Source organism: Plecotus auritus (genome assembly GCF_963455305.1).
Source record: "Plecotus auritus genome assembly, chromosome: 1".
Classification (NCBI taxonomy): domain Eukaryota; kingdom Metazoa; phylum Chordata; class Mammalia; order Chiroptera; family Vespertilionidae; genus Plecotus; species Plecotus auritus.
In genome coordinates, this window is record NC_137770.1 from 161,928,154 (window position 1) to 161,954,373 (window position 26,220).

The window sequence follows — 26,220 nt, forward strand, 5'->3', positions numbered from 1 at the left end:
GCTTGGCTCCGCACCAGGCTACAAAGTTTCAATTGTAGAAGATAAATAAACCCCAGATACCAGGGCCTCCCGTTGGGTTGCCAGGGGTCGTGGCCAGCCTGCAAACCACCACAGGCCCCTTGCCCAGGCTGCCCCACAACCCAAGGGAACCCCCACCCTGATCCGGGACACCCTTCAGGGCAAACCAGCTTGCTTCCACCTGTGCACCAGGCCTCTATCCTATCTAATAAAAGAGTAATATGCAGATTGACCATCACTCTAACACAAGATGGCTGCCCCCATGTGGTCAAAGATCCTGCCCCCATGTGGACACAAGATGGCCACCACAAGATGGCCAGCAGGGGAGGGCAGTTGGGAAGGACCAGGCCTGCAAGGGAGGGCAGTTGGGGCGATCAAGCCTGCTGAGGAGGGCAGTTAGGGGCAAACAGGCTGGCAGGGGACCAGGAGCAGTTAGGCATCAATCAGGCTGGCAGGCAGAAGCTGTTTGGGGCAATCAGGAAGGCAGGCAGGTGAGCAGTTGGGAGCCAGCAGTCCTGGATTGTGAGAGGGATGTCCGACTGCCCGTTTAGGCCCTATCCCACCACTGGGATCAGGCCTAAATGGGCAGTCGGACATCCCTCAAGGGGTCCCAGATTTGAGAGGGTGCAGGCTGGACTGAGGGACAACCCTCCCCCCCGCCCCCATGTACGAATTTCATGTACCGGGCCTCTAGTAAATATATAATTTTAAATGAATACATGCTTTCTGGTTGAAATTTTCCTTTTTGCTATAACCTCTCTTCTGCACTCTTTTCAGCAACTCCTCAAAACACAAAGGCAACCAACTGTTAATGAATATGAACAGCTTAATGTGGACTTTCTATATGCTCATAAGTATATTATGTGGAAGTATTTGTTATGGTTTAAAACTGGATCCTGATACAGTAGTCCCCCCCTTATCCAAAGTTTTTCTTTCTGCAGTTTCAGCTACTGGCAGTCAACTGTGGTCCTAATATATTAAATAAAACATTCCAGGAATAAACAAGTCATAAATTTTAAATTGCACACCATTCTGAGTAGTCTGATGAACTCTTGCGTCATCCTGCTCTATCCTGCCCAGAATGTGAATCATCCCAGCGTATCCACCTCACTTCATCTCATCATGTAAGCACTGTATCATCTCACATTATCACAAGAAGGGTGAATACAGTACAGCATGACTTTTTAAAAATATATTTTTTATTGATTTCAGAGAGGAAGGGAGAGGGAGAGAGATAGAAACATCAATAATGACAGAGAATCATTTATTATCTGTCTCCTGCATGTCCCCTACTGGGGATTGAACCTGCAATGTGCCCTTGACTGGACTCCAACTCTGGACCCTTCAGTCTGCAGGATGATGCTCTATTCACTGAGCCAAACCAGCTAGCACCAGTATGATATGTTGAGAGCGGAGAGAAAGACCACATTCACATAACTTTTATTGCAGTATATTGCTATAATTGTTCTATTTTATTATTAGTTATTATTATTAATCTTTGTGCCTAATTTATGAATTAAACTATCATAGATATGTATGTATAGGAAAAAACATAGTATATATAAAGTTTGGTACTATCTTCAATTTCAGGCATTCACTATGGGTCTTTGAATGGATCCCCCTCGAATGAGGGGGGATGACTGTGCACACTTTCCTATGTTCAACACATGGAAATTCCTCCAAGTGCACTACTGTAGCAAATCCTACATGGAATGAATGCACCATAATTATTCAGTGATTTTTGACTGTTCACTTGGTTACCAGGGTTGGCACTAAGCATCCTATATAATAAAGATTTAATATGCAAATTAACCATCACTCCAACACACAAGATAGCCGCCCCCATGCGGACACAAGATGGCCACCACAAGATGGCCAGCAGGGGAGGGCAGTTGGAGGCAACCAGGCCTTCAGGGGAGGACAGTTAGGGGTGACCAGGCCAGCAGGGGAGGGCAGTTGGGGTGACCAGGCCTGCAGGGGAGGACAGTTAGGGGCAACCAGGCTGGCAAGGGAGGGCAGTTAGGGGCAATCATGCAGGCAGGCAGGTGAATGGTTGGGAGCCAGCAGTCCTGGATTGTGAGAGGGATCCAAGATTGGAGAGGGTCCAGGCTGGGCACACAACCCCCATGCATGAATTTCATGCACCGGGCCTCTAGTGTTTATATAAAATAGTAGCTTTATACATGTACCGTTACCCAGGAACTTTTATTCTGTGGAATCAGGATCCATTAGTTAAAGGGTATATGAACTTTTAGTTTCAATAGTTGTTACCAGATTCCTTTTCAAATTCAGTTTCACACAACTAGCTGCAATATATAAGATTACTTTCTTATCCACACTCTTACCCCCAAGAGATAATATGACTTAAATTTTTGCCAGTCAGGTGGCTATAAATGTAAATCTCTTTGTTACTCTAATTTGCTTTCTCTTAACTATTAGTGAATCTAAATGCCTTGTACTATGCTTGTGGCACTGGGATTATTCTTCTGTGTATGTTTCCTTGTAATCATAGTCTAATTTTTACAACTTATTTGTCTATTTTTTGGTCAATTTTAAGAGCTTTTTTAGGTTATAATATCAGTTCCTTTCATCTAATTTATATTTTCTAAATTTGTCATTTGTATACTAACTCTAACCACGCAAAAGTTTAAGTACTCAAATATATTTATTTATTCTTTCATAGCATTTAATTTTCTGCTCTATTTATATCAAGGTTTTCTCTCACACATGATTGTGCATTGTTGTTTCTTGTATTTTTCTCTTCCCTTTTCACACTTTATATTACTTACATATGTGGAATTTATTTACATATAATATGAGAGGGGAAATCCAATTCTATTTTCTTTGTGGTGGATAGCCATTTTGTTCCAGCAACATGTATGAAATAATTCATTATTTTTCTCTGAATTAAATGCCCTTTTAATAATATCTTAAATTCTCATATAAATAAAAACTAATGCTAAATTTTCTATTCTTTTCCATTGGTATTTTTGTGTAACCTGATGCCAGTGCTATTGTTTAGATTATATTGGCTTTGTAATAAGTTCTAAGGTCCAGTAAAGGAAGTCTCCTTCATAAATTTTCTCTCCACATTGATATTTTTATATACAATTTTTATTTAATTTAAAAAATTCTGTTGAAATTTTAAGTAGAATTGCTTGGAAGTGTATATTATTTTATAAGAATTTAAATTCTAATGTACTACCCAAAAATTTATATACATTTTTATTTATTCAGATATTATTTTATGTCTTCAATGATATTTTATAGGTTTTTTTCCCCCTATAGAAGCTGTATAATTGTTGTGAAATTGATTCCTAAGTATTTTGAATTTTATGTCATTAGAAAAATGGTGATATTTTACCTGTTTCCATTTTGAGGAGCTTTGGCACAAGTTTTGTGAATTTGTCTTGTATCCAGTCTATAACAAAAGTTCTAGTATATGCTAGTATTTTTTTTTTTTACTAGAAACTCTTGTGTTTTCTAGTTGTGTCAACATTTCCAAGGTTTCACCAGATTGTTCTTTTTTGGTCCACTTCCTGCCAATGGAAGTCACAGTCCTTCCTGTATGTGGTACACTTTTCAAGTGCTGGGCTTATATTCAGTTTCCTGCCTACATAAGCAGAGAAGTACATATCTCTATTTTATAACCTGATATCAATATAGAAGAAAAATTACTCATACATTTACCTCCCCTATTAAAATCAGTGAGAATTAAATGTATTTTATTTTTGTTCATTCTTTTTAAAATAAAACATACACATTTTAACTGTCTTTTCCTAAACTCATCTTAATTTTATTTTTTTCAGTATAATTATGAATGCATAGCTTTTCACAGACTCAACTTTTTCCAATTAACAACATAGCATGACTTGCATTTTCCAGTTGTCAGAGCTTGCTGGCAGAATTCCCTCAGGAGGTGCCTTTGTTTTTTTGGAGTTGTTCTGGCAGCCACTGGGATTGGCTTTGGTTTCTGGCAACAATATTTAGTTCTGTCTTGAATTTCCTGATGCAAGATGAAAATAGTTACACTCTAAGAAGACAGATTTATTTTTTTATTTTTCATCTCATATTTAACATTTATTTACTAAGGCCTGCCTGGTGAGTATTATGGTGAGCAAAGAAAAATGAAAGTGGGTGTTTTCAAAACTGTCAAATCATATCTTGATGTGTTATCCTTTCTAACTCCAGCTGTAAAGTGTACTTAATTGATTTTTCTGAAATACCATTTTGTTGTCCTCTGGTGTACTTTCAGTGATCCCTAATCATCTACATATTGTCTGGACTGCTTCCATCTCTTAATCTCACCCTCCCCAGCACCAGGCAGGGATTCCTAAATGTTTGGTGCTACATTTTAAGGCCTCAGGGAGTTGTGCCAGGCACTGCTCCCAGCCACCCTCTCAGAGCCTGCTCTGCCTCAGCTGGATTTCTTTTAGAATGAAATAGGGTTAGGGACCAACTTCTGGTCTCTAGTATTGCCCATGAAAATTGGTGATAGGTAACTGTGCTCCTAGATACCATTTACCTCCTTTAGGAGAGGCAGAGCTAGAAACACTATTTTAAAGGTATGACTTCACATATTTTTTTTCAATTTAATATATTTTGTCTCTTACAGTGTAATATATTGTCAACCACTAATATTTTCTACTATGTCAATAGTGACTTTATTTTAAGGAAGTTGTTTTAAAAAAATGAAAAGAAAATGGAGGCATCAGCAGACAAATAGGAACTCAGATTTGAAAAATATTGAGAATAACTATTGAGGGGGGAATTGCAAAAGGAAGGAATCAAGCTGGCAGTCTGTATTGATGAGTGCGAAGTGCCAAAAGTTGTTTCAAATTGCACAAGCCTTGGTGTTATTGGTACCACTTACCTAGGTGGCTTTGTGCCGGCTCAAAGTTCTCAGAAGTATTTCTAAATCAACATGACAGAGACGGAAGCAGTCCTAGCCAGGGGGCCAAGATCAGATGCCCAATGAGAGGGCATTAAAAGGTCTGAACAGAGGTCAGTGGCAAACAAGCTGGGAAGGTGGAATTTTAGGAATCTAAATACATGGAGGCTGAGCACATGCTGAGAAGTTCTTTGTGGCAAATTGTGCAATAAAGACTGCAAATCCAGGTAACTTTAAAATAAATTGTAATCTGTTTTTTTTCAAAAGTAATATATTTTCACTTAGAAATCTTAAAAATTGGCTTATAGATAAGAGAACAAAATCATAATGAAGCAAGTATTGTAGCAATTGTCAACATTTTGGAGTTTCACACTCCTTGTATGCATTGTTTACATAGTTAAATCTGCTTCATTCATATCTCTGTACTCCATACTTTTATGTAATTAACAATGTAATAATTTCCCATTTAATTATAAAATCTGCATACACCATTTGTTTGCATTATTTTTACTCTTTGTACATTACTCTATCATTATGCTATAATATATTATCCATGCATTATAATTGCTGTACTGAATTGTAGTGATTTTTAAGTCCTTGGTCATTAAACTACTCTCCAGCTTTCTCTATTATTAGTAATGATGCAATAAACATCTTTGTATATAAAAAGTTAGATAGTTTAATTAGGATAGAATTGCAGAAATTAGATTGTTTTGTATCAAAGGTATGTTATATTTTGAACTCTTCTCTGACATTTCCAAATCAATTTCTCAAAAGGCTGTGCCCCAGTGTTTGCACTCTGGTCAACAAAACAAGAAAATTCCTGTCTCAATGAATCAGTAACAGCCTTGGAATATCTCATTTAAAAATGTCTAAACAGACTGATGAAATTAATACTTCATTTTTTTTGGCACAGAAACATGATCTTTATTGAGGTATAATTGATGTAAAACATTAGTTCAGGTATACAGCATAGTGATTCAATACTTTTACATATTGTGAAACAATCTCCACAATAAGTGTAGTTAACATACATTTAGTGCATATTTCATATATGCAAGTAAGGTTGAATATATTTAATAGTAATTTAGAGTGTTTTTTCAGGGAGTGGGGTATATCTTAATGCACCAAATCAGGCATGAGAAGGAAGGGATTTGAAAGATTAAAACAGAGCTAGTTAGAATCCAGAAATTAATCTAACAACATTTGTCAGCCCCTTTTCATGAAATCTCCTCTAATTATTAGAGATAATGCATGGTGGAAAGGAATTTGACAACCCCAATGCATTTATATTATTCTAACATGGTCTTAGAATGATTAATCTTTGATTACTTTCTCCCTAAGCTATTTAATGAAGTTCTAACCCTGGGCCCAACTACATTTCTAAGTTTAAATTAATAAATCAAAAGAGCAATTGAAATCCAGGCATAATTTGCCTCACAATGTGATACAATAGGAAGTAAAACACCCATTTAAAGAGTATTTTTTAAAAATAGATGAAAACAATCTAATCAAGCATTTAAAGCCAATATCCATTTATAGGAAATTCGAGGGATGGAGGGAGAACTTCAGGAAAAACACAAAGGAACCAATAAGACAAATCCAGAATGTGGAATTGAGGCAGGATAGTTAGAAGCTAAGAAAATTCCTTGGCAAATGGAATGAGGTAACTGAAACAAATAATTAAACAAGACCAAACAATTTGAGCAATTTACAGTCAGCTAACAACTCACAAGGTCTTATCTTCCCTAACCAAGGACACTTAGGAGCAAATGATTTACACATTCCAAACCCTGCCTGGGCAGACCTACATAGGTCCCTGTCCCTCTTCAATTACATTTGTCTTTAAAAATGAAACTGACCAGAGAATGAGCCTGACCCCTCTGAAAAACTAATTTTGATGAGTCAATATATTGAAGGACACATCTGGAAAACTAATGAATATTCTGTTAAGACAACCCCCCGTGGAGATAAAAACCTCAAGACAAAGGACCCAGTGTGGGCTCTCTCTGGAGCAGGTCCACACCTTTTCTTGGGCATGAACTTTTTACTCTGGAGTTTGCTTTAAAGTGCACCAGCAAAACAAAAGCGAGAGGGAGGTGAAATAATATTGGTAAAATGCTAATAAATGTTGAAGCAGGGTGATGGGTATATTGATGGAGATTCACTGTTATTCTCCATTTTGTGTATGTTTTTAAATGTTTTATAATAAAATATAAAACCAAGCATAAAATAGCAATAGAAAATCATTTCTGGAATGGCAGAATGAAGACATCTAAAATGTGATCCCCCACAGGAGCAATGAGAGCAACAGATAAAATAGTCAAAAGCTATTTTTAAAACTCCTTCTAGCTGGTTTGACTCAGTGGATAGAGCGTCAGCCTGCAGACTGAAGGGTCCCGGGTTTGATTCTGGTCAAGGGCACATACCTCAGTTACAAACTCCCCGCCCTGGTGGGGGCATGCAGGAGGCAACCAATCCACCTGTCTTTCTTATATCAGTGTTTCTCTCTGCCTCTCCCTTACACTCTCTCTAAAAATCAATAGAAAAAAATATCCTTGAGTGAGGATTAAAAACAAAACAAAAACTCTGTAAATTAACCAAAGTCAAAATCCAAGGAGTACTCATTCAAGAAAAATCACTAAACATTATTAAGAGTGAGTTTTGTGGCATTTTAAGTTGCCCTATCCCCATCATTCTATCTCCAACTCATCAAATTCTCCAGAACTTCCCAAAGAACTAGCAGTTCCTCACCAGGAGCTCTGATGGGTCTGCCACAGTCTAGCCACCCAGGGTAGACAGAGATGGTGGCATGGGCTAGCAGATACCATAGATCAGCCGTGGGAAACTACGGCCTGCGGGCCGGATCCGGCTGTTCTATCTGGTTCTCTTGCTCTCCCCTCCGCTCCTTTACTTTGAATTTGTATTAGTTCACACAAACACTCCATCCATGCTTTTGTTCCGGCCCTCCGGTCCAGTTTAAGAATCCATTGTGGCCCTCGAGTCAAAAAGTTTGCCCACCCCTGCCATAGATCCTCCCTCTGCTCAGCACAGAGCAAGATGATACAAAGCCCCAGCTCTCAGCTCCCCCTGGGGAAGAACAAAGTTAATCTATGCATCCTGCTCCATCTTCTCTGTGGCTGACCAAAGAACTAGCATCTTCCTCACCAGTCTTGAAATTCTGATGGATTTAGCATAGGTGAAATAACAATATTGTATGTAAGTGTAAGCTCCAAGGTTATCACACACACACACACACACACACACACACACACACACACACACACAAAATACCTATAGAAGTTACACAAAAGAAAAGGAAGTCAAAGGATATCCACTACAAAAAAATCTACAAAACATGAGGAAGACATCAAGAGAGAAAAAGACAGATGCTTGAAACTAATACAAAATAACAATAAGTATAAACTGTAATTGAAATATATTTTTTAAAAAAGGAAAGACCGATAAAAGAACAAAATTAACAGAAGACAACTATCAAAGTGATATAGTAGAACATTCCCTATCAGTCATTACTGAAATATAAATGGTTAAGCTCTCCAATCAAAAGACAGAGTGACTAATTGAATTAAAACAAACTTACAAATAACAAACGATTCCAAGACTTAACTATATGCTGTCTATAAGAGAATCACTTTAGATTCCAGAACAGAAAGCACACATAGGCTGAAAGTGAAGGGAGAGAAAAAGTGTGCAAATAATAACCAAAAGAGAGCAAGGGAGGCTATACATATATCAGTCAAAATAAACTTTAAGTAAAAAACTATCCCAAGAGACAAAGAGGAGCATTAAAAAAAAACAAAAGTGCCAATCCACCAGGAAGGCATAACAATTATAAATATATACTGACTCAACACCAAAACACCTAAGTATATAAAGCAAATGTAGGCAGAATTGAGGGGAGACATAAATAGTATCTGTATCTGGAACAAGACAAGGATGCCCACTCTTGCCAATTCTATTCAATATAGTAGTGGAAGTCTTAAAGCAAGAAAAATAAATAAAAGTAATCTAAATCAACAATCATTTGTGTTTTTATACACTAACAGTAAATTGTCTGAAAAAAAATTAGGAAAACAATCACATTTATAATAGCACCAAAAAGAATAAATTATTTAGGAATAAATTTAACTAAGAAGGTGAAAATCCTGTATACTAAAAACTACAAAATGATGAAAGAAATTGAAGACACAAATAGATGAAAAGCTTCATGTACTGGAAGAACTGGAAATGTATGTCCACAGAAAAACTTGTACATAAATGTGTATAGAAGTATCCTATATAATCCTATATAATAAAGAGGTAATATGCAAATTTACCCTCACACCCTAACAAGATGGCTGCCTACAACCAGGCTGGCAGAGGGGTTAGTGAGGGACGACCAAACAACTGAACAAGCAGGCTGTGTGGGGCTACCAGGCCAGTGGGGGGTGGAGGTGGGGGTGACCAGGACAGCAGGAGGGCAGTTAGGGGCAACCAGGCCAGTGGGGGAGTGCAGTTGGGGGTGAACAAGCCAGTGGGGGGGGCAGTTAAGGGCAATTAGGCTGGCATGCAGAAGCAGTGAGGGGAGATCAGGCCAGCAGTGGGGGGCAGTTAGGAGTGACTAAGCAGGCAGGCAGGTGAGCAATTAGGAACCAGCAGTCCAGGATTATGAAAGGGATCATGCCTCAACTGGCAGTAGGACATCTCCCAAGGGATCCCGGATTGGAGAGGTTGAAGGCTGGGCTGAGGAGAACGTGCCCTCCCCCACCCCCCACCCCCTTGCACAAATTTCATGCACTGGGCCTCTAGTTATTCATAACAGTCAAAAAGTAGAAAAAGCCAAATGTTCATCAACTGATGAATGGATAAACAAAATGTGGTATATCCATACAAAGGGATGATATCTATATACTAGAGGCCCGGTGCACGAAATTCGTGCATGGGGGAGGGGGGTGTCCCTCAGCCCAGCCTGCACCCTCTCCAATCTGGGACCCCTCGAGGGATGTCCGACTGCCCGTTTAAGCCCGATCACAGTAGGATCGGGCCTAAACGGGCAGTCGGACATCCCTCTCACAATCCAGGACTGCTGGCTCCCAACTGCTCACCTGCCTGCCTTCTTGATTGCCCCTAAACGCTTCTGCCTGCCAGCCTGATCACCCCCTAACCACTCCCCTGCCAGCCTCATTGATGCCTAACTGCTCCCCTGCCAGCCTGCTTTCCCCTAACTGCCCTCCCCTGCAGGCCTAGTCACCCCTAACTGCCCTCCCCTGCAGGTCTAATCCCCCCCAACTGCTCTCCCCTGCAGGCCTGGGTCCCCCCAAACTGCCCTCCCCTGCAGGCCTGGTCACCCCTAACTTCCCTCCCCTACAGGGCTGGGTCCCTCCCAACTGCCTTTCCCTGCAGGTCTGGTCGCCCCCAACTTCCCTCCTCTGCCAGCTTGGTCACCCCTAACTGCCCTCCCCTGCAGGCTTGATCGCCCCCAACTGCCCTCCCTTGCAGGCCTGGTCCCTCCCAACTGCCCTCCCCTGCTGGCCTATTCACCCACAACTGCCCTCCCTTGCAGGCTTGATCGCTCCCAACTGCCCTCCCCTGCTGGCCTGATTGCCCACAACTGCCCTCCCTTGCTGGCCATCTTGTGGTGGCCATCTTGTGTCCTCATGGGGGCAGGATCTTTGACCACATGGGGGCAGCCATCTTGTGTGTTGGAGTGATGGTCAATCTTCATGTTACTCTTTTATTAGATAGGATAGAGGCCTGGTGCACGGGTGGATGCCAGCTGGTTTGCCCTGAAGGGTGTCCTGGATCAGGGTGGGGGTTCCCTTGGGTCATGGGGCAGCCTGGGCGAGGGGCCTGTGGTGGTTTGCAGGCCGGCCACGCCCCCTGGCATCCCAAGTGGAGGCCCTGGTATCTGGGGTTTATTTATCTTCTACAATTGAAACTTTGAAAACCTTAAGCGGAGGCCTGGGCCGGCCAGGGTGTGCCGAAAGCTTGGCTTCCTCCATCACCGGGGGCAACCCTAGCCTCCTGCTCTTTCTAGCTCCGTGGCTGCCGCCATTTCTGTTTGGATTTATGTATCTTCTATTATTGAAACTTTGTAGCTTTGAGTGGAGGCCTAGGCCGGCAAGGGCAGGCGGAAAGCTTGGCTTCCTCCATCGCCAGGGAAACCCAAGCCTCCCTCCTGCTCTCTGTGGCTGTAGCCATCTTGGTTGGGTTTATTTGCATATTCGCTCCTGATTGGCTGGTGGGCGTGGCTGGTGGGTGTGGTTGGTGGGTATAACGGAGTGATGGTTAATTTGCATATTACTCTTTTATTATATAGGATAAAAGCCAAGGAACCAGAATGACAGAACAACTAGAATGACCAGAAGAACTGGTCTCTATGACACGCACTGGGGAGGCCAACCAGACCTATCAGGACCCCAATCAGACCCCTCAACTGCCTGTGGCCCCCCCCCCGGCCAGCCCCCTCCACAATCAGCCCCCCCAACCCTGATCGGGAGCAGGGCCAGCCAGCCAATTGCCAGGGGTCCCTCCCCCCAGCTGACCCCACCTCAGATTGACCCCCCCACCAATTTGGGGTGGGGTTGGCCAACTGGTGGAGGTCCCTCCCCCAGGTTGGCCCCATCCCTGATAGGCCTCCACCCACCCCAATCAGGGCGAGGCCAGCTGGCCAACCTCCCTCAGCCCCTTCTCCCAGCTGGCCCTGCCCCTGATTGGCCCCACCCACCTTGATTGGGGCAGGGCTGGCCAGCCAACCTCCTGTGTCCCCTCCCCCCCACCAGCTGGTTCAATTGACCCCCATTGGGGAGGGCTGGCTGGACCCCTCCTGTACACTAATTCGTGCACTGAGCCTCTAGTTTAGCCATAAAAAGGAATGAAATACTGATAAGTGAAGTATAACACAGCTGGGCCTTAATATGCTAAGTGAAAAAAGGTAACCACAAAATTCTACAAAGTGTATGAATACATTTGCATAAAATTTCCAAAATAGACAAATCTATAGAGATAGGAAGTAGTTGCCAGGGGTTGGAGGGAAAGAAAAATGGGAGCTGTTTCTAATGAGTTTGAGTTATCTTTGGGGATGATAAAAATGCTCCAAAGTTGTATAGAGGTAGCAATCCTATGAATATACTAAAATCTGCTGAATTGTGTAATTAAAAAGGGGTGATTTTATTATATGTGACTTTTACCTCATTAAAGCTATTAAAAATAGCAATTATACTGTGTTTTTTTTCTCTCTGCAAATGACTTTTAATAAAGAAAATCTGTTTGTTTAACCGAGAGAGTGAAAGGAGATGCATGCAATGAGACACTTTTCTGTGAAGCTGAATGATGGGCACTCCATGCCTATTCTGGGATTTGGCACCTCAGCTCCTACTAAGGTAATCATAATGGCCTTGGAGATGGAGGGGCAGCAGATAGGGTCCTGACCAGAACTAGTCACTGCTTGAATTTGGGGAATACAGATGGGCATCTTATTCTTCATTGGTAGGACGCTTTCTCTCCAGGTTAGGTTACTTTGTGCAGTAAGTCAGTGCTTTTCAAATTTTAATAGGCATAAAATATCTAAGGATCTTGTTAGAAATGCAGATTTAGATGCTCTAAGCACAAAGTTTCTGATTGAATGGATCTTGGAGAAGGCTCAAAGTTCATATTTCTAGTGAGCTACCAAGTGATTCTGCTGCTGCTTGTCCAAAGATCTCAGAGTAGCACTGTATCAAGGGAGATGAAAGAGTGTCACCTTTCTGTAGTTCAGGGGTCGATAAGTCTGTTTCTCACCTGCTGTCCAGTTGTAGCCATTTCACAGTATATTGGAATAAATGGAGCCCAGTCATGTTACCACAGGTCAGAGACTTCGCAACAAGCTTGTTTGTGATGAAGTTTCTCTGTAATTTCTAATGTCCAAGTTGCTCCTGTCCTTAACTATGCAGAATATTGAGAAATCTCAGTTACAAAAAGACCTGGAGGAAGAAAGACAAGATTCATGGTAGAATTTTGGTGGTTTGGGAAAATAGTCTCTTAAAGCCAGGTTGTTAGTACTGTGCCAAGGGGAGGGCCAAGTGGCACTTGGAAATTCTCTCTCTTTTCAGAAGACTATTTTTATTTTTTTTATTTGTTTTAACATTGCATTTACTGGGGTGACATCTATATATATAAAAGCCAAATGACCAGAATGCTGCAACGACTGAACCACCAGTCACTATGATGTGCACTGTGGCTGGCCAACCAGCCCAATCAGGAGGCAGCCCCTCCCCTGACTCCCCTCTTGCTTGGGGGCAGGGCCAGATGGCCAACCTCCTGCTTCCCCTCCCCCTGGCTGGCCCGGCCCAATTGGCCCCGATCGGGGTGGGCTGGCTGGACCCCACCTGTGCATAAATCCATGCACCAAGCCTCTAGTCCTATATAATAAAGAGGTAATATGCAAATTAACCATCACACCCTTGCAAAAGATGGCCGCTCCCATGTGGTCACAAGATGGCCACTCAAGATGGCTGGCAGGGGAGGGCAGTTGGAGGTGACCAGGCCAGCAGGGGAGGGCAGTTAGGGGTGACTGGGCCAGCAGGGGAGGGCAGTTGGCGGCCATCGGGCTGGCAGGGGAGCAGTTAGGCATCAATGAGGCTGGCAGGGGAGTGGTTAGGGGGTGATCAGGCTGGCAGGCAGAAGCAGTTAGGGGCAATCAGGCAGGCAGGCAGGTGAGCGTTTGGGAGCCAGCAGTCCCGGATTGTGAGAGGGATGTCCGACTGCGAGTTTAAACCTGTAGTCGGACATCCCCTGAGAGGTTCCAGATTGGAGAGGGTGTAGGCTGGACTGAGGGACACCATCACCCCCAGTGCATGAATTTCGTGCACTGGGTCTCTAGTTGGTTAATAAAATTATAGAGGTTTCAGATATACAATTCTACACTACATCATCTGTATATTGTATTGTGTGTTCACCACCCCAAGTCAAGTCTCAGTCCATCACCATTTATCCCCTTCTTACCCATATCTACCCCCTCTTCCCTCTGGAAATCACCATATTGTTGTCTGTGTCCATGAGTCTTTTTTTTTCTTTGCTTAATCCCTTTATTCTTTCCACTCAGCCCTCAACCCCTCCCCTCTGACAGCTGTCCATCTCTACTCTGTATCCATGAGTCTGTCTCCATTTCTTAGTTTATTTTGTTCATTAGATTCTACATATAAGTGAAATCATATGGTACTTATCTTTCTCTGACTGGCTTATTTCACTTAGCATAATACTTTCCGGGTCCATCAAACACCTTGCATGTTTCTGGTTCAAGCACTACAACCTTACAATAACTCAGCTTTACTGTTTCCTGATGAAGTTTATGGTGGTTTTAGGAAAGTTGTAGGATAGGTTCTTGAGTGTGAGAGTCATGTGGTGTGAATGTTGAGGACTGCAGCAAGGACACTGGTATGTATTGCTTTTCCTTTGATTTGGCTCTTCTATCTATCCATAGCCATTTAATCTCCTTGGAGATAGTTAACTCATCAGGAGTTGAACATTTTAAACTATACCCCAGACCTTTTCATTATAAAGTGAGGTAGAAGGGGGTAATGGAGAGGAATAATTACAGATAATTTAATAGGTTCAGACTGATGGGCCAGGAGAAAAGTAGGCAGCTGTGAAAAATAACAAAGCTGTGAATCAAAAATTATCACCAAAAAATGATTATGAGGTATTTTTGAGTGAAAAGGGAGTTTATTTTCTTTTACAGTTTTGTCATACCTCAGATGTTGTCTGAAGTGTTTCTCCAAGTTTTACATAAATAAATCAATAATGTATTCCATCTAAAGTTATCTATCTTCATTGCATTGATAGATAATTTTTAGCATTGGATTTCTGGGCTAAAACCAACTTCATAATCTCTTATCGAATGAATTAATTTAGGAATGTAAATATAAAAGTTGTGTAAATCTATAGATCACATAGAGAGTATAAATCCAGAAGCAGGGGGTTAAACACAGCAATGTGCTAGGGCCAGCTCATGGCTCACAAGATTCACTTGTGAGCATCTTTCCCCCATACTGGTAGCTTGAAATTAGCCATTGGCGGGGGCGGGGGGGAGTATTTGCACTATAGAAATTATCAAATACTAGAAATCAAGACTTTTCTTTAGACAGTTGTTAAACATTTATCACATGTTTTAAGTCAACCATTAGCTTTGTCACCTCTAGTTCCTAGACCTTAGAAAAGCAAGAGGTTCTGTCAACTAGCTCTGCTCATGGAATTGGTCATGTGCTTTTCAATAAACGAGTCTTTATTTTTTATGCTCTTCTAGGTTGCTAAGAGTAAGGTGGAAGAGGCCCTTGAGAGAGCAATTGATATAGGCTATCGCCATATTGATTCAGCTTATATGTACCTAAATGAAGAAGAGATTGGGAGGGCCATCCGGAAGAAAATTGCCAATGGCACTGTGAAGAGAGATGACATATTCTACACTTCAAAGGTGCTCTGTAGAGTTGCATATGTACTTGAGGGAAGCTCATTCTTAGCTGAATAATTTCTTGGCAACCCTCTCATTGGTTTCATTTTGACTCACTCTCAGACTATGGAAGACTGGTTAGGAACATGCTGGTTGGGAATGTGAGTTCTCTTCAGACTTCCTATATTTGAATCTTACTCAATGTGTGACCTTGGACTTAAGCTTACTTAAATTCCATGCCTCAGCTTCCCAAGTTGTAAAATAAAGATGATATTATTTATGTCACAGAATTTTTATGGGTGTTATATAATAAGTACATATAAAGGTTTTAGAAAAACATTATATACATATAACGCACACATATATATACATATATACATATATACATATATACATATATGTACATATATACATATATACATATATGTACATATATACATACACACACACACACACACATATATATATATATATATACACATATACTGTGTGTGTATATATACACACACAAACATATATACTAGTGTCCTGGTGCACAGATTCATGCACATTGAAAGAAAATTAATTAGAAGATGGCCGGCGGGATGGGACTAGGTAAGAAGGCCGGACATGCCCTGGAGCCAACCTCCCATGGTCCCTCCCCAGTGGCCAGCCACACCTGGGGTGGCGCTGCAGCTCAAAGGGTGTCTGTGGAGTGAGTGGGGTCCCTCTGGCTGGTGGGGTCCCTTGGCCTGGCCTGCAGGGATCAGGCCGAAGCCAGCTCTCTGACATCCCCCAAGGGGTCTCGGATTGCGAAAGGGCGGTTCTTGGGTGACGCACCCTGGAATCGGGCTCCCTCTTCTCTGGTTTTGGGGTGCATCACCCGAGAACCGCCACTGTCAAGTCACCACAGCTCAGCAGCTCCTGCGTTGAGCATCTGCCCCTGGTGGTCAGTGAACATCATAGCTATCAGTCAGAAGGTCAGACAGTTGCTTAGCATTATATATATATCCTTACCAGAGGACATGCTTAGAGAGAGGAAAGGAGAGAGAGAGAGGGAAACAATGATCAGTTGCCTTCTGTACATGTCCCTTGACCGGGAATTGAACCAGGAAACTTTTGGTGCACAGGACAAAGCTCAACCAACTGAGCCACTCCAGCCAGTTTCTCCTAAAGACTCTTTTTTGTTGCTGTTGTTAATCCCTAAAGATTTTTTTTTTGGTTGTTGTTAATCCTCACCTGAGGATATTTTTCCATTGATTTTTAGAGAGAGTAGAAGGGACGGGGAGAGACACAGAGAGAGAGAAACATCATTGGTTGCCTCCCACATGCGCCCCGACCAGGGCCAGGATTGAGACCAGGGCCAGAATGAAACCTGCAACCAAGCACATGCACTTGAATGGAGTTGAACCCAGGGACCCTTTAGTCCATGGGCTGATGCTCTATCCAGACTCTTAAAGAAATAATCTCACACCCCTTCTCTTTCAACCATTGCAGCTGTGGGGCACCTTTTTCCGTCCAGAAATGGTCCAAACTGGCCTGGAAGCATCACTGAAGAAACTTCAGCTGAGCTATGTGGATCTTTTTCTTATTCATTTCCCAGTAGCTTTGAAGGTTAGCAAAAGTTATTTTACTTTGGTTATCAATATAAACATTGTAGCTGAATGCAAGAGAGGAGAAAATTTGTAAAATGAGAAGAAACATACATAATACTTTAAGAATCCCTATTTTTTTGGCTGCAACTATCTCCATCTCAGTTCATTATTTCAGCTCCAGAGAGACAACTCTTGTGCTCCTGAATCTGAACCCAGTGCCCACCTGTGTCTGGGAATGTCCTGATCTGGAGGTCAGTTGAGGTCCAGGAAATCCAAAGAGGATGAGACTCAGCCCTTGAGAGACTGACAGGTTGTTCTCTCATATGACCACCTCCTGGTGGAAAGTGAGGTGGGAGAGCACAGGAGAAAGGAGCTTGCTGAGCCATGCTCCATGCCAGGCTCTCTCTAGAATGGTGTCCTTGGTGTCTCAAACTGTCCTTGACACAAACAATATTTATTAAACCTTTAACGGCTAAAAACAATTCTAGAAGGTGTACTTCCTTTCCCTTTATCCTAACCTTAAAATTCCTTTAAAAAATAAGGACAGATTATTCCATTAGCCTCAGGACTTATAGATTCCAAACAGCTTGGGTAAAGTCAGACATGGCTTTATACACCTTCTCCTTCTTGCCTGTATTCCAGCCTGGGGAGGAGGTTTTACCAAAGGACACAGATGGGAAACTCATTTTTGACACAGTGGATCTCTGTACCACCTGGGAGGTGAGTATAGCTGCCCCTGTGGGGAGAGAGGACAGATGAGAATTCAGGAAAGGTAGATCTAGTCCAGTTATGCCACCTGTGTAGACTCAAGGAAGTCCCTGAATGCCCCTCTGCCTCAATGTTCTCAATTCATCCACTTAATAATTCAATAAATACTTATTGAGTGCCTATGATATACTCAGGCAACATCAGTGAATAACACTGAGGTCTCTGGCCCCTTGGGAACTGAGAGTGCAGGGGTTGGGACACAGATAGGCAATTAAACACAGACTGGGTAGGGTAGGCCTCTTTGAGAAGATGACATTTGACCAAAGACTTGCAGGAAGTGAGAACACTGATTATATGGATATCTGGACAAAGAGTGATACAGGCCAAAAGAAGACTAAGGCAGAGTTTTTAAGATGGAAGAGAACTTACCATGTTCCAGAAACAGCAAGAGGACATGTGTGACTAGAACAGAGGGAGTTTGAAGGGCAATAATAGGAAATGGGGTCATAGAGAAAAGAGGGGGCCACCCTCCTTTTCCCCATGCTTATCTGCTCCACTTCCTGCTGCTGATTTTGCCATCGTTTCATCAAATTTTACCTGGCATTCAGCTAAAGATCATCTGGCTCTTTTAGCTCTATCTTGCCCACTTGCATTCTTTTCTTACTCTTACATTCTTACCCATTTTTTTTCTATTATTTTTTATTCTCCTCCTTTGGCCAATTCCTGTTTTGTTGATTGACACTTGGATCTTTCAAGACTTTCTCTCCTGCTCTGGCTCATATTCTCTCCAATCCCCACCCTCTACTCTCATTGTGCTTCCATTAGGCTTCTCTAGCCAGTTACCACATGGCCTCTCACCACCCTTCCTCCCCAGGCCCTGGAGAAGTGTAAGGAGGCAGGATTGGCCAAGTCCATTGGTGTATCCAACTTTAACTTCAAGCAGCTGGAGATGATCCTGAACAAACCAGGACTCAAATACAAGCCTGTATGCAACCAGGTGAGCCCCATCAATGCACCACTGACTCTCTCTCCCTCCTCTTCAGCTTACTTTTTTCTCATTTCCACAAGTTTCCAAGGGCACTCCCTCTAGTGTATTGTAACTTTGGACATCAGCTGCTTAAAGAGAACAGAATGTATTTCAAGTTTTTGAAGACAGTTGCCAAGACCATGTCACTTAATTAAAAAAAAACAACAACAACATGTAAGGGTCAGGTTGGAATATATCTACTAGGTGTTATGGAGATTGGTCCTAAAAATTTAGAACCAACACACTACTGAGTTTTCTTATCTCATAAAAGGTAGACAAAGTTGGAACACTCATGTATAAAAGTGGGTGATTCATCTTTAAGTCTAACAACTCTTGAGTTCTGTGCATAAAAACCACTGAGCCCCTTGATAGCACAAAATCACTGACAATGTGAATGTACTTAATACCATTGAACTGTACACTTAATAATGGTTTAAGTGGTAAATTCATTGCGTATATTTTACCACCATACATTTTTTTAATTAAGAAGGCTACCTGTTAAAATAAACTCATTTTAATGAACAACACATACACCTACTTGTCTTGGAGAATAGTGAAAGAAACCAGGAGTGTTGAAATGGCCTACACTCCCTGGATTATCTCATCTCCTCTTAAACATCTTCCATGCAAACTCAGAGGATGGTAGTCAGTCAATATATTAAATATTAGTAAGACTATTTTTTCTTATTTTTAGATTAAAAATACAAATAAGAGTTCTAAAAAGTTGTATTTTGTGTCCCTTGGGAGGTTTACGTCCACTTTGAGATCACCAATTAAGAGAAAGGAAAGAACGTTGGTTTTGACTGGAGTAGTTGGTGAAAAATTAAGGGAGAAGCTGGATATTTCCTGAGCTCTAATGGGTGATATAGTGTTTGGTCAACTTGAGGCTGCTTGGTTGGAGGGAGTTTACATGAAGAAGACCCAAGAATACAACCATGGCCTCCAGCCTGAGAGTCGGGGAGATCTGTTCATCTCATCATCTAAACTCGTCTTCCACAAGAGTTACTGGGAAACCCCTTTGTTGGGCTTGTGCTGCCTGTTCCTGGGTCCAATAACGAAGGCAGGGTTGAATCATATAAGGCATTTATTGAGAAGGCTAGCCAACCAAGAAGACAGGGACACTGACAAGCATCTAATCCTGCCTTCCAGCAAGGTGCAGGGGACAGGATTATAAAGGGGAAGGGTCTGGGGTGAGGAATGCAGCTACATGCAGATGTTAGCTATTGTAATTAGTCATCAGGCAATGAGATGATGGTTTGACTCCTGGTGGGTCAGACTGACCATACTTATCAGTTCTGCTTGCTGGATTCACAGCTGAATCTCCTCCCCAATCGCTTCACACAGGCCTTGAAAAGGACACTTGAAGAAAAACTTAACCCCCTATTCACATAAGTATATGTGTTCTAAGATTTAAAATGGTATGATTACTTTTCATCAGGTGCTTTATCTGTTAGATTTAGGTCCCCCCTATCACAAGCACTGAGCTCAATATTTTGATGCTATGTCTGGGTAGATAGCCAGAGTTGAGACTTGGGAAGCTCCAGTGGCACAGCTGTGTGTGACAACCATGTGTTTGTCCATGTAGCTGGTATTCCTAAGTATTTTTGACACCATGCAAAACAGCACTGTATGTTCCTTGTAAACTTGGTGTTGGTGGTTCTATAATACAATGCTTCTGTTTGGTGTTCTGCAGGTAGAATGTCACCTGTACCTCAACCAGAGCAAAATGCTGGACTTCTGCAAGTCCAAGGACATTGTCCTCACTGCATACGGTGCCCTGGGCTCCGACCCCGAAAAGGAGTGGTAAAAAAGTTATTCTCTAAAAAGTTATTCTCATCCTAGATGCCATTCCTCTTGGAGTCCTCTCTTAACTGTCTGGGGGAAATTAGTAACTCATCTTTGTCAACCCTTTCCCTAGGCTACATTGTAAAGACTCTATAAAACATCCTATATAATAAAAGCCTAATATGCTAAGTGTCTGGTCATCCAATTGGCCATTCAACCAATCAAAGCATAATATGCTAAGACCACTCAACTGCTCGCTATGACGTGCACTGACCACCAGGGGGCAGACACTCCCACAGGTAGGTTAACTTGCTGCTGGGGTCTGGCCATTTGGGACTGGGCAAGAGGGCCAGACACGCCCTGGAGCCCTCCCACGGTCCCTCTCCAGCTGGCCAACTTGTTGCGTCCCTCCCCTGCCCCCATCATGCACTGGTGGCGTCTCTTGGCTTGGCCTGCACCCTTTCACAATCCAGGCTGAGGGCCCACCCCCCCCCCCCCCCCAGTGCACAAATTTCGTGCATCAGGCCTGGTGCATGGAATTCATGCACTGGTGGGCGATGTGGCCTGCTGTGGGAGCGCCACTCATCCAGGTCAGCTGAGCGGCTGTGGATCTGCCCTCTGAGTGGCTGCTCCCCAGTCTGGCATCTGTGGAGCTGGAGCACTGGCCTCTCCAGGGGACCCAGTCAGGGTGTACCCAGGGACAACAGCACTGACTGGCAGCGCAGTAGGCCTCATTCCTGCAGTGGCCATGAACCCGCCTCCCAGCCTCCGGGTTCAGTTCTGCAAGCCCAGCTGCAGCACTGCATGGTCTGTAGGCATCCAGAGGAGGTAGCAGAGAGCAAGGAGGAGGAGCCTGGGGTGAGGAGGCTATGATTACAGCCTGGGTTCCTGCTCGCTGGCCCAGGGGTTCACAGCAGGAGCAGCCATTCATCCCGGTCAGCCAAGCAGCGCTCCCACTATGGTAGCGCACTGACCACCAGGGAGCAGCTCCTGTGTTGAGTGTCTGCCCCCTGGTGGTCAGTGAGCGTCATAGCAACTGGTCGACTGGTCATTCTGGTCATTCTGGTCGTTCTGCCATTCAGTCTCTGGGCATTTATTATATAGGATAACATTATGAGTAAAATGTTCATAAATTCCAGGATTGGCTATGAAGAGTGAAAAAACTAGCCCAAGTCATAATTCTGACAATAGTTGAGTGATGTGATATAAGCGACCCCTTCTGCAAGTTTCAGTTTATTTCTTCAAGAGCAATTTAAATTATGCACCTTTTAGTGCTGGATGACAGAACTGAGAATTAATTGAAACTGTGTTTTTGAAATAGCAAATTCTTATACAATAGGTAGTTACTTTTTGTGATGGTGGTTATTGGGTTTTAGTTTGGGCAACCATTTTGTCTTTTTGACTTATTCAAACTTTTACTAAATTTCTCAGAAATGTTTTTTTTAAATATACCTGGTTTCCCTTTCTGTCTTACTTTCTCTTGTTCTTCTTTGGAGTTACCAAAAGAAGCAAAACTGGACCTTGAGGTAGCCAGAGGGTAATGAGGAAGATTCTAGAGGACTAACCCCCCCAAATGAGAAGCCCCCCTCCACCCGCCGTGAAAGGATATGCAGCCTCAGACTCAGAGCACTCTGCCTCCTTCCCAGGGTGACCAAGAACAACCCAGTTATCCTGGAGGACCCAGTGCTCAATGTCATTGCTGAAAAGCACCAGCGAACTGCAGCTCAGGTGGCCCTGCGTTACCAGCTGCAGCGGGGCTTGGTGGTCCTGGCCAAAAGCTTCACTGAGAAGAGAATCCGAGAGAACTTCCAGGTACAGGGTAGGGCTGTGGGCAGCAGGGACTGACAGTATAGCATTTCCCTGGTATGATTATTGGTGAGGCTATCAATGCATATTGGGTCAAATTTGTCTCCTTGTACTCTGTGCATAAAAGTGTTGTATTTAATCATTCTGTCCACCTGCTGCAGGGTGAGGGGGTGCATGAGGGTTGGAAAGAACACTAAACAGGGTCAGTTTTAGTCTCAATACTGATTTCTAATCCAAATGCATGGCCCCGGGGCAAATAATCCCTTAATTTCTTCAGCTATAAAATGAAGGAGTTAAATGAGACGAGGTTTGGGCTCAAATATTTCTAGGATTCCTTTGCTACATCAGCACAGCCACCCCATAGAAGTCCTTGAGGGTGGTCTGAATTGCCAATCTCAACTATCAGAGTGGAAAATTCCTCTGACTTTTGCCAGAAAATTACTCCCAAGTTAATGACAATTATCTCATAAAACCTACATAAATTCCTACTTCAATTTGTGTGTCTGTGTCTGGGGAGAAGGAAGGTGGGGAGCAATTGCCTCAGGGAAATTTAATCGTTCTTCTTACATTTCTACTAGGTTTTTGATTTCCAGTTGACACCAGAGGATATGGAAACTCTAGATGGCCTCAACAGGAACCTTCGCTATTTTAAAGACAATTAGTAAGTAGCTTGTTCCATTGTAGACGCTGGAGAGCATGACAGGGAAGGAATTCTGCTTATTCCCATCCACAAAGGACAAGGTCTTCTCTTCCCTCCTCCTTTAGGAAAATTGTTGGAAATCCTTTTTCTTGAAGTCTTTTCACTGTTACCCTCGTGTTCCCTCTGTCCTAATGCTACTTAAATTATAGGGTCAATTCATTAATATCCTTTGCATAGTGCCGTCTTACTCATTGATCTAAACAAAACCTGGTTAAGTCCCATCCCTACTCACATCATCAGTTTTTCTCTCCTCACAAGATTATTCCTTAAGGCATTCAAAGGTGTGCTCATCGTAAAAAAAAAAAAAAAAAAAAAAAAAAAAAAAATCCTCAGTAGAGCCTACCTCACTTCTCAGGTACCCCAGCTCCACCCACTTCTCCTTTTATAGAAAAGCTTCTAGGGGCAGGCTACACTTGTGCCTCCAGGGTCTCTCTTCATCTCTTTCGAATCCACACAAATCAGTCATTTGCTCTCTGTTTTGCCAACACTCTTATCAGGTTAACCACAACCTGGTCTTTGCTGAAACCTGAGTGGCCACTCTCTCCTCCAAGCAACATTTGCTTTCTTTGGCTGCTGTGCTTTGCCCTTCCCTCGCTCCCTCATTCATGTTAATATCAAGTCACTACTGGCTCCTCTACTTCATCCCCAGAGCCCAGGGTTTACATAGTAGACCTGGTCAGGCGCTCCCCCTTGTTGTACCTGGTGGCCTGCCATGTCACTCAGAACAAAGGCCCGATTCCTTACACAGCCTACAAGAGCCCACAGGGTGCTCCCTCCCTACATCTCTGCCTCCAAAACCTACTGCTGTCCCCTCTGACTCCATCCAACGCAGTCCCAGGGACACGCTGGCTCTTGTCAAATATGCCAGGTCGGTCTCCGGGCCTTTGCACGGGCTCTTTGCTCCGCTAGAATGGTCCTCCTGCGGTGGCCGCATGTTCAGTCCTCCACCTCTTGAAGTGCTAACTCAGATGTCACCTCTGTAATACCTTTTCTGTCACTTTATCTAAAAATGCACCCTGCCCAGCATTTTCTTTCCCTCTGCCCTGATTTATTTTTCTCTTGGCACCTCTCCCTAATTAACATGCCATATAGTTCACTAACCTATTTGGTTACTTTTTGTTGAGCACAGAATGCTAGATCCTTGGGCATGTTTTTATTTTATTTTTAAAATATTTTTATTATTTTCACAGAGGAAGGGAGAGAGAGATGGAAACATCAATGATGAGAGAGAATCATTGATCGACTGCCTCCTGCAAGTCCCACACTGGGCACAACCTGGGCATGTGGCTGAACTGTGACCTTCTGGTTCATAGATCAAAGCTGAACCACTGAGCCATGCTGGCTGCGCAGATCCTAGGGCATGTTTTTAAATAAGCTACTCTTTCCCTGAATGATCAATAAATATGCTTGAATGAATAGGTAGAAGGGTAAGAGGAAGAGAGAATAGAGAAGTAGGTAGCAAACCTTAATAATAATCAATAATTATTCAGTGATTTAGCATTTTATTTTTTTATTGATTTTATAGAGAGGAAGGGAGGAAAAAAACATTGATCAGCTGCCTCTTGCATGCTCCCCTGCATGGATCAAAACCTTGGCTCAGAATTGAACCAGTAACCTTTGGTACACAGGAGAACACCCAACCATCTGAGCCATACCAGCTGGGGATGATTTAGCATTTTCTATCTCAAAAATTATTGTATATGTAGTGCTTGCTAACTGGAAGCTCTCTATCGAAGTGACTTATTTTATAATCATTGTATCCATCTTTAGGTCTAATATATACTTTCCTGAGTGCTTAGAAGAAATTGAACAACAGTCATATTTTTATCACATTCCTCATCATCAACTTGAAATGTTTATTAACTTCATATATTTAACCAGATTAACATTGTTTTAAAGGAAGGCATAATTCATTTCTGCTCTTTTGGGAGATTAAAATGGCAACACCAATAGTTTTATCTCCTTAATTTGTAGAATAATATGCCTGCAAAAATAGAATATAATAATTTATTTTTGTGTAGGTGCTCAAGTGCAAGTAAGTATATTTGTATTTTACAATGTATGTATTACATTGTAATGCAGCAGCACATGCTTATTATAACACTAGTTGGGTTTGCACTTCCCCATAAAAATTATATTAATTTTCATACTTAAGGAGTTTAAAAGAAACCAAACAGTGACTTGACTAAGGCTTTCCTTTTACCTTTTAGTTTTGCTGATCACCCAGATTATCCATTTAATGATGAATATTGACAACAGTGTCAGAGAGTGCTCCAGCTTTTTATTTTGGTTGCTGATTGGAGAACATCAAGGACAAGAAGATGTCTGATTCATTTTGTGCCCCTCAGCTGAACCAGTCATAATATGGTTGAGTCCCTGGACCAGGAAATCAAAGTCTCTAAACTCAGTCTTTTCCCCGCTGGAGTAAATAATGATACAGTTTGAACAACTTAACCTACCACTGCTTTGGCTATTTTGTTTGCTTGTTTTGTTATGTGTTTCCCTGTGTCACTGAGGTTGAAATGCTGACATTCCAGGAAGTAACCATAGTGGATATGAACTCTCAAAAAAAAAAAAAAAAAAAAAACACAAAAAAAACAGAAAACTAACCATTTACTATACTTGTAAATGTTCAAAGTCCACTTTTTTACTTGTCTGTAGTTCTTGTTTCATTTTCTCTTTTGTTCTATGAATTTGTCACACCATACAACTTTATGAGACATTTTAAGGAGATCTTAAACTTAACACAAATCCGTGAAAGGTCCATATTTCAATTAAAAATTACTCCCAATACCAAGAACAAGGGAGATACCAAATTGAATGAAAGATAAGCAACAGATTCATGCACCAAAATGACTCAGATATTAGAATAATCTGACAAAGGTTTCAAAGCAGCCATCATACAACTGTTTCATCAAGCAATTACAAATAAAGCTGGGACAAATGAAAAAAGAGAAAATTTCAACAAAGAAACTTCAAAGCAATTTTTGCAGCCTTAAGAGAAATGGTGCTGAGGGAAACCAGACACAATGAGGCAGGGACACCAGTGGAATGGTACACACATTTGAAGATATGCAACATATTTCCCTCGTGGCTGAAATTCTTTAGAAGAACACTGGCTATTTAAAGGAAAAATAGGACAAGAAGAGAGAAACCAAAGAACTTATATACTTACATGTATAGGTCATGGACACTGGCAATAGGGTAGTGAAAACCTGGGAGAGTGGGTAGGGTTTGGGAGAAAGGGGTAAAAGGGGGATGGGAGAAGTCTGTAATACTAATATT

At 42.2% G+C, this 26,220-nt stretch overlaps 1 protein-coding gene across 5 annotated transcripts; it reads left to right on the plus strand.

Annotated features, from left to right (window-relative positions):
• The first annotated feature begins 5,018 nt into the window (after positions 1–5,018).
• LOC308235037 (aldo-keto reductase family 1 member C4-like) lies at positions 5,019–26,220 on the plus strand. 5 transcript variants are annotated; one of them, XM_080643649.1, is made up of 11 exons: positions 5,032–5,136; positions 11,229–11,843; positions 12,170–12,291; positions 15,192–15,359; positions 16,812–16,928; positions 17,552–17,629; positions 18,492–18,614; positions 20,338–20,447; positions 22,076–22,241; positions 22,814–22,896; positions 25,146–26,220. In XM_080643649.1, exons 3-11 carry the CDS (start codon positions 12,205–12,207, stop codon positions 25,186–25,188), a joined length of 975 nt encoding a protein of 324 aa, XP_080499775.1. In that variant the 5' UTR covers positions 5,032–5,136; positions 11,229–11,843; positions 12,170–12,204; the 3' UTR covers positions 25,189–26,220. The 5 variants fall into 5 exon arrangements, with proteins under 5 accessions (XP_080499774.1, XP_080499777.1, XP_080499775.1 ...); XM_080643650.1 differs by having other exon boundaries at positions 12,192–12,291; XM_080643648.1 differs by lacking the exon at positions 11,229–11,843 and having other exon boundaries at positions 5,019–5,136.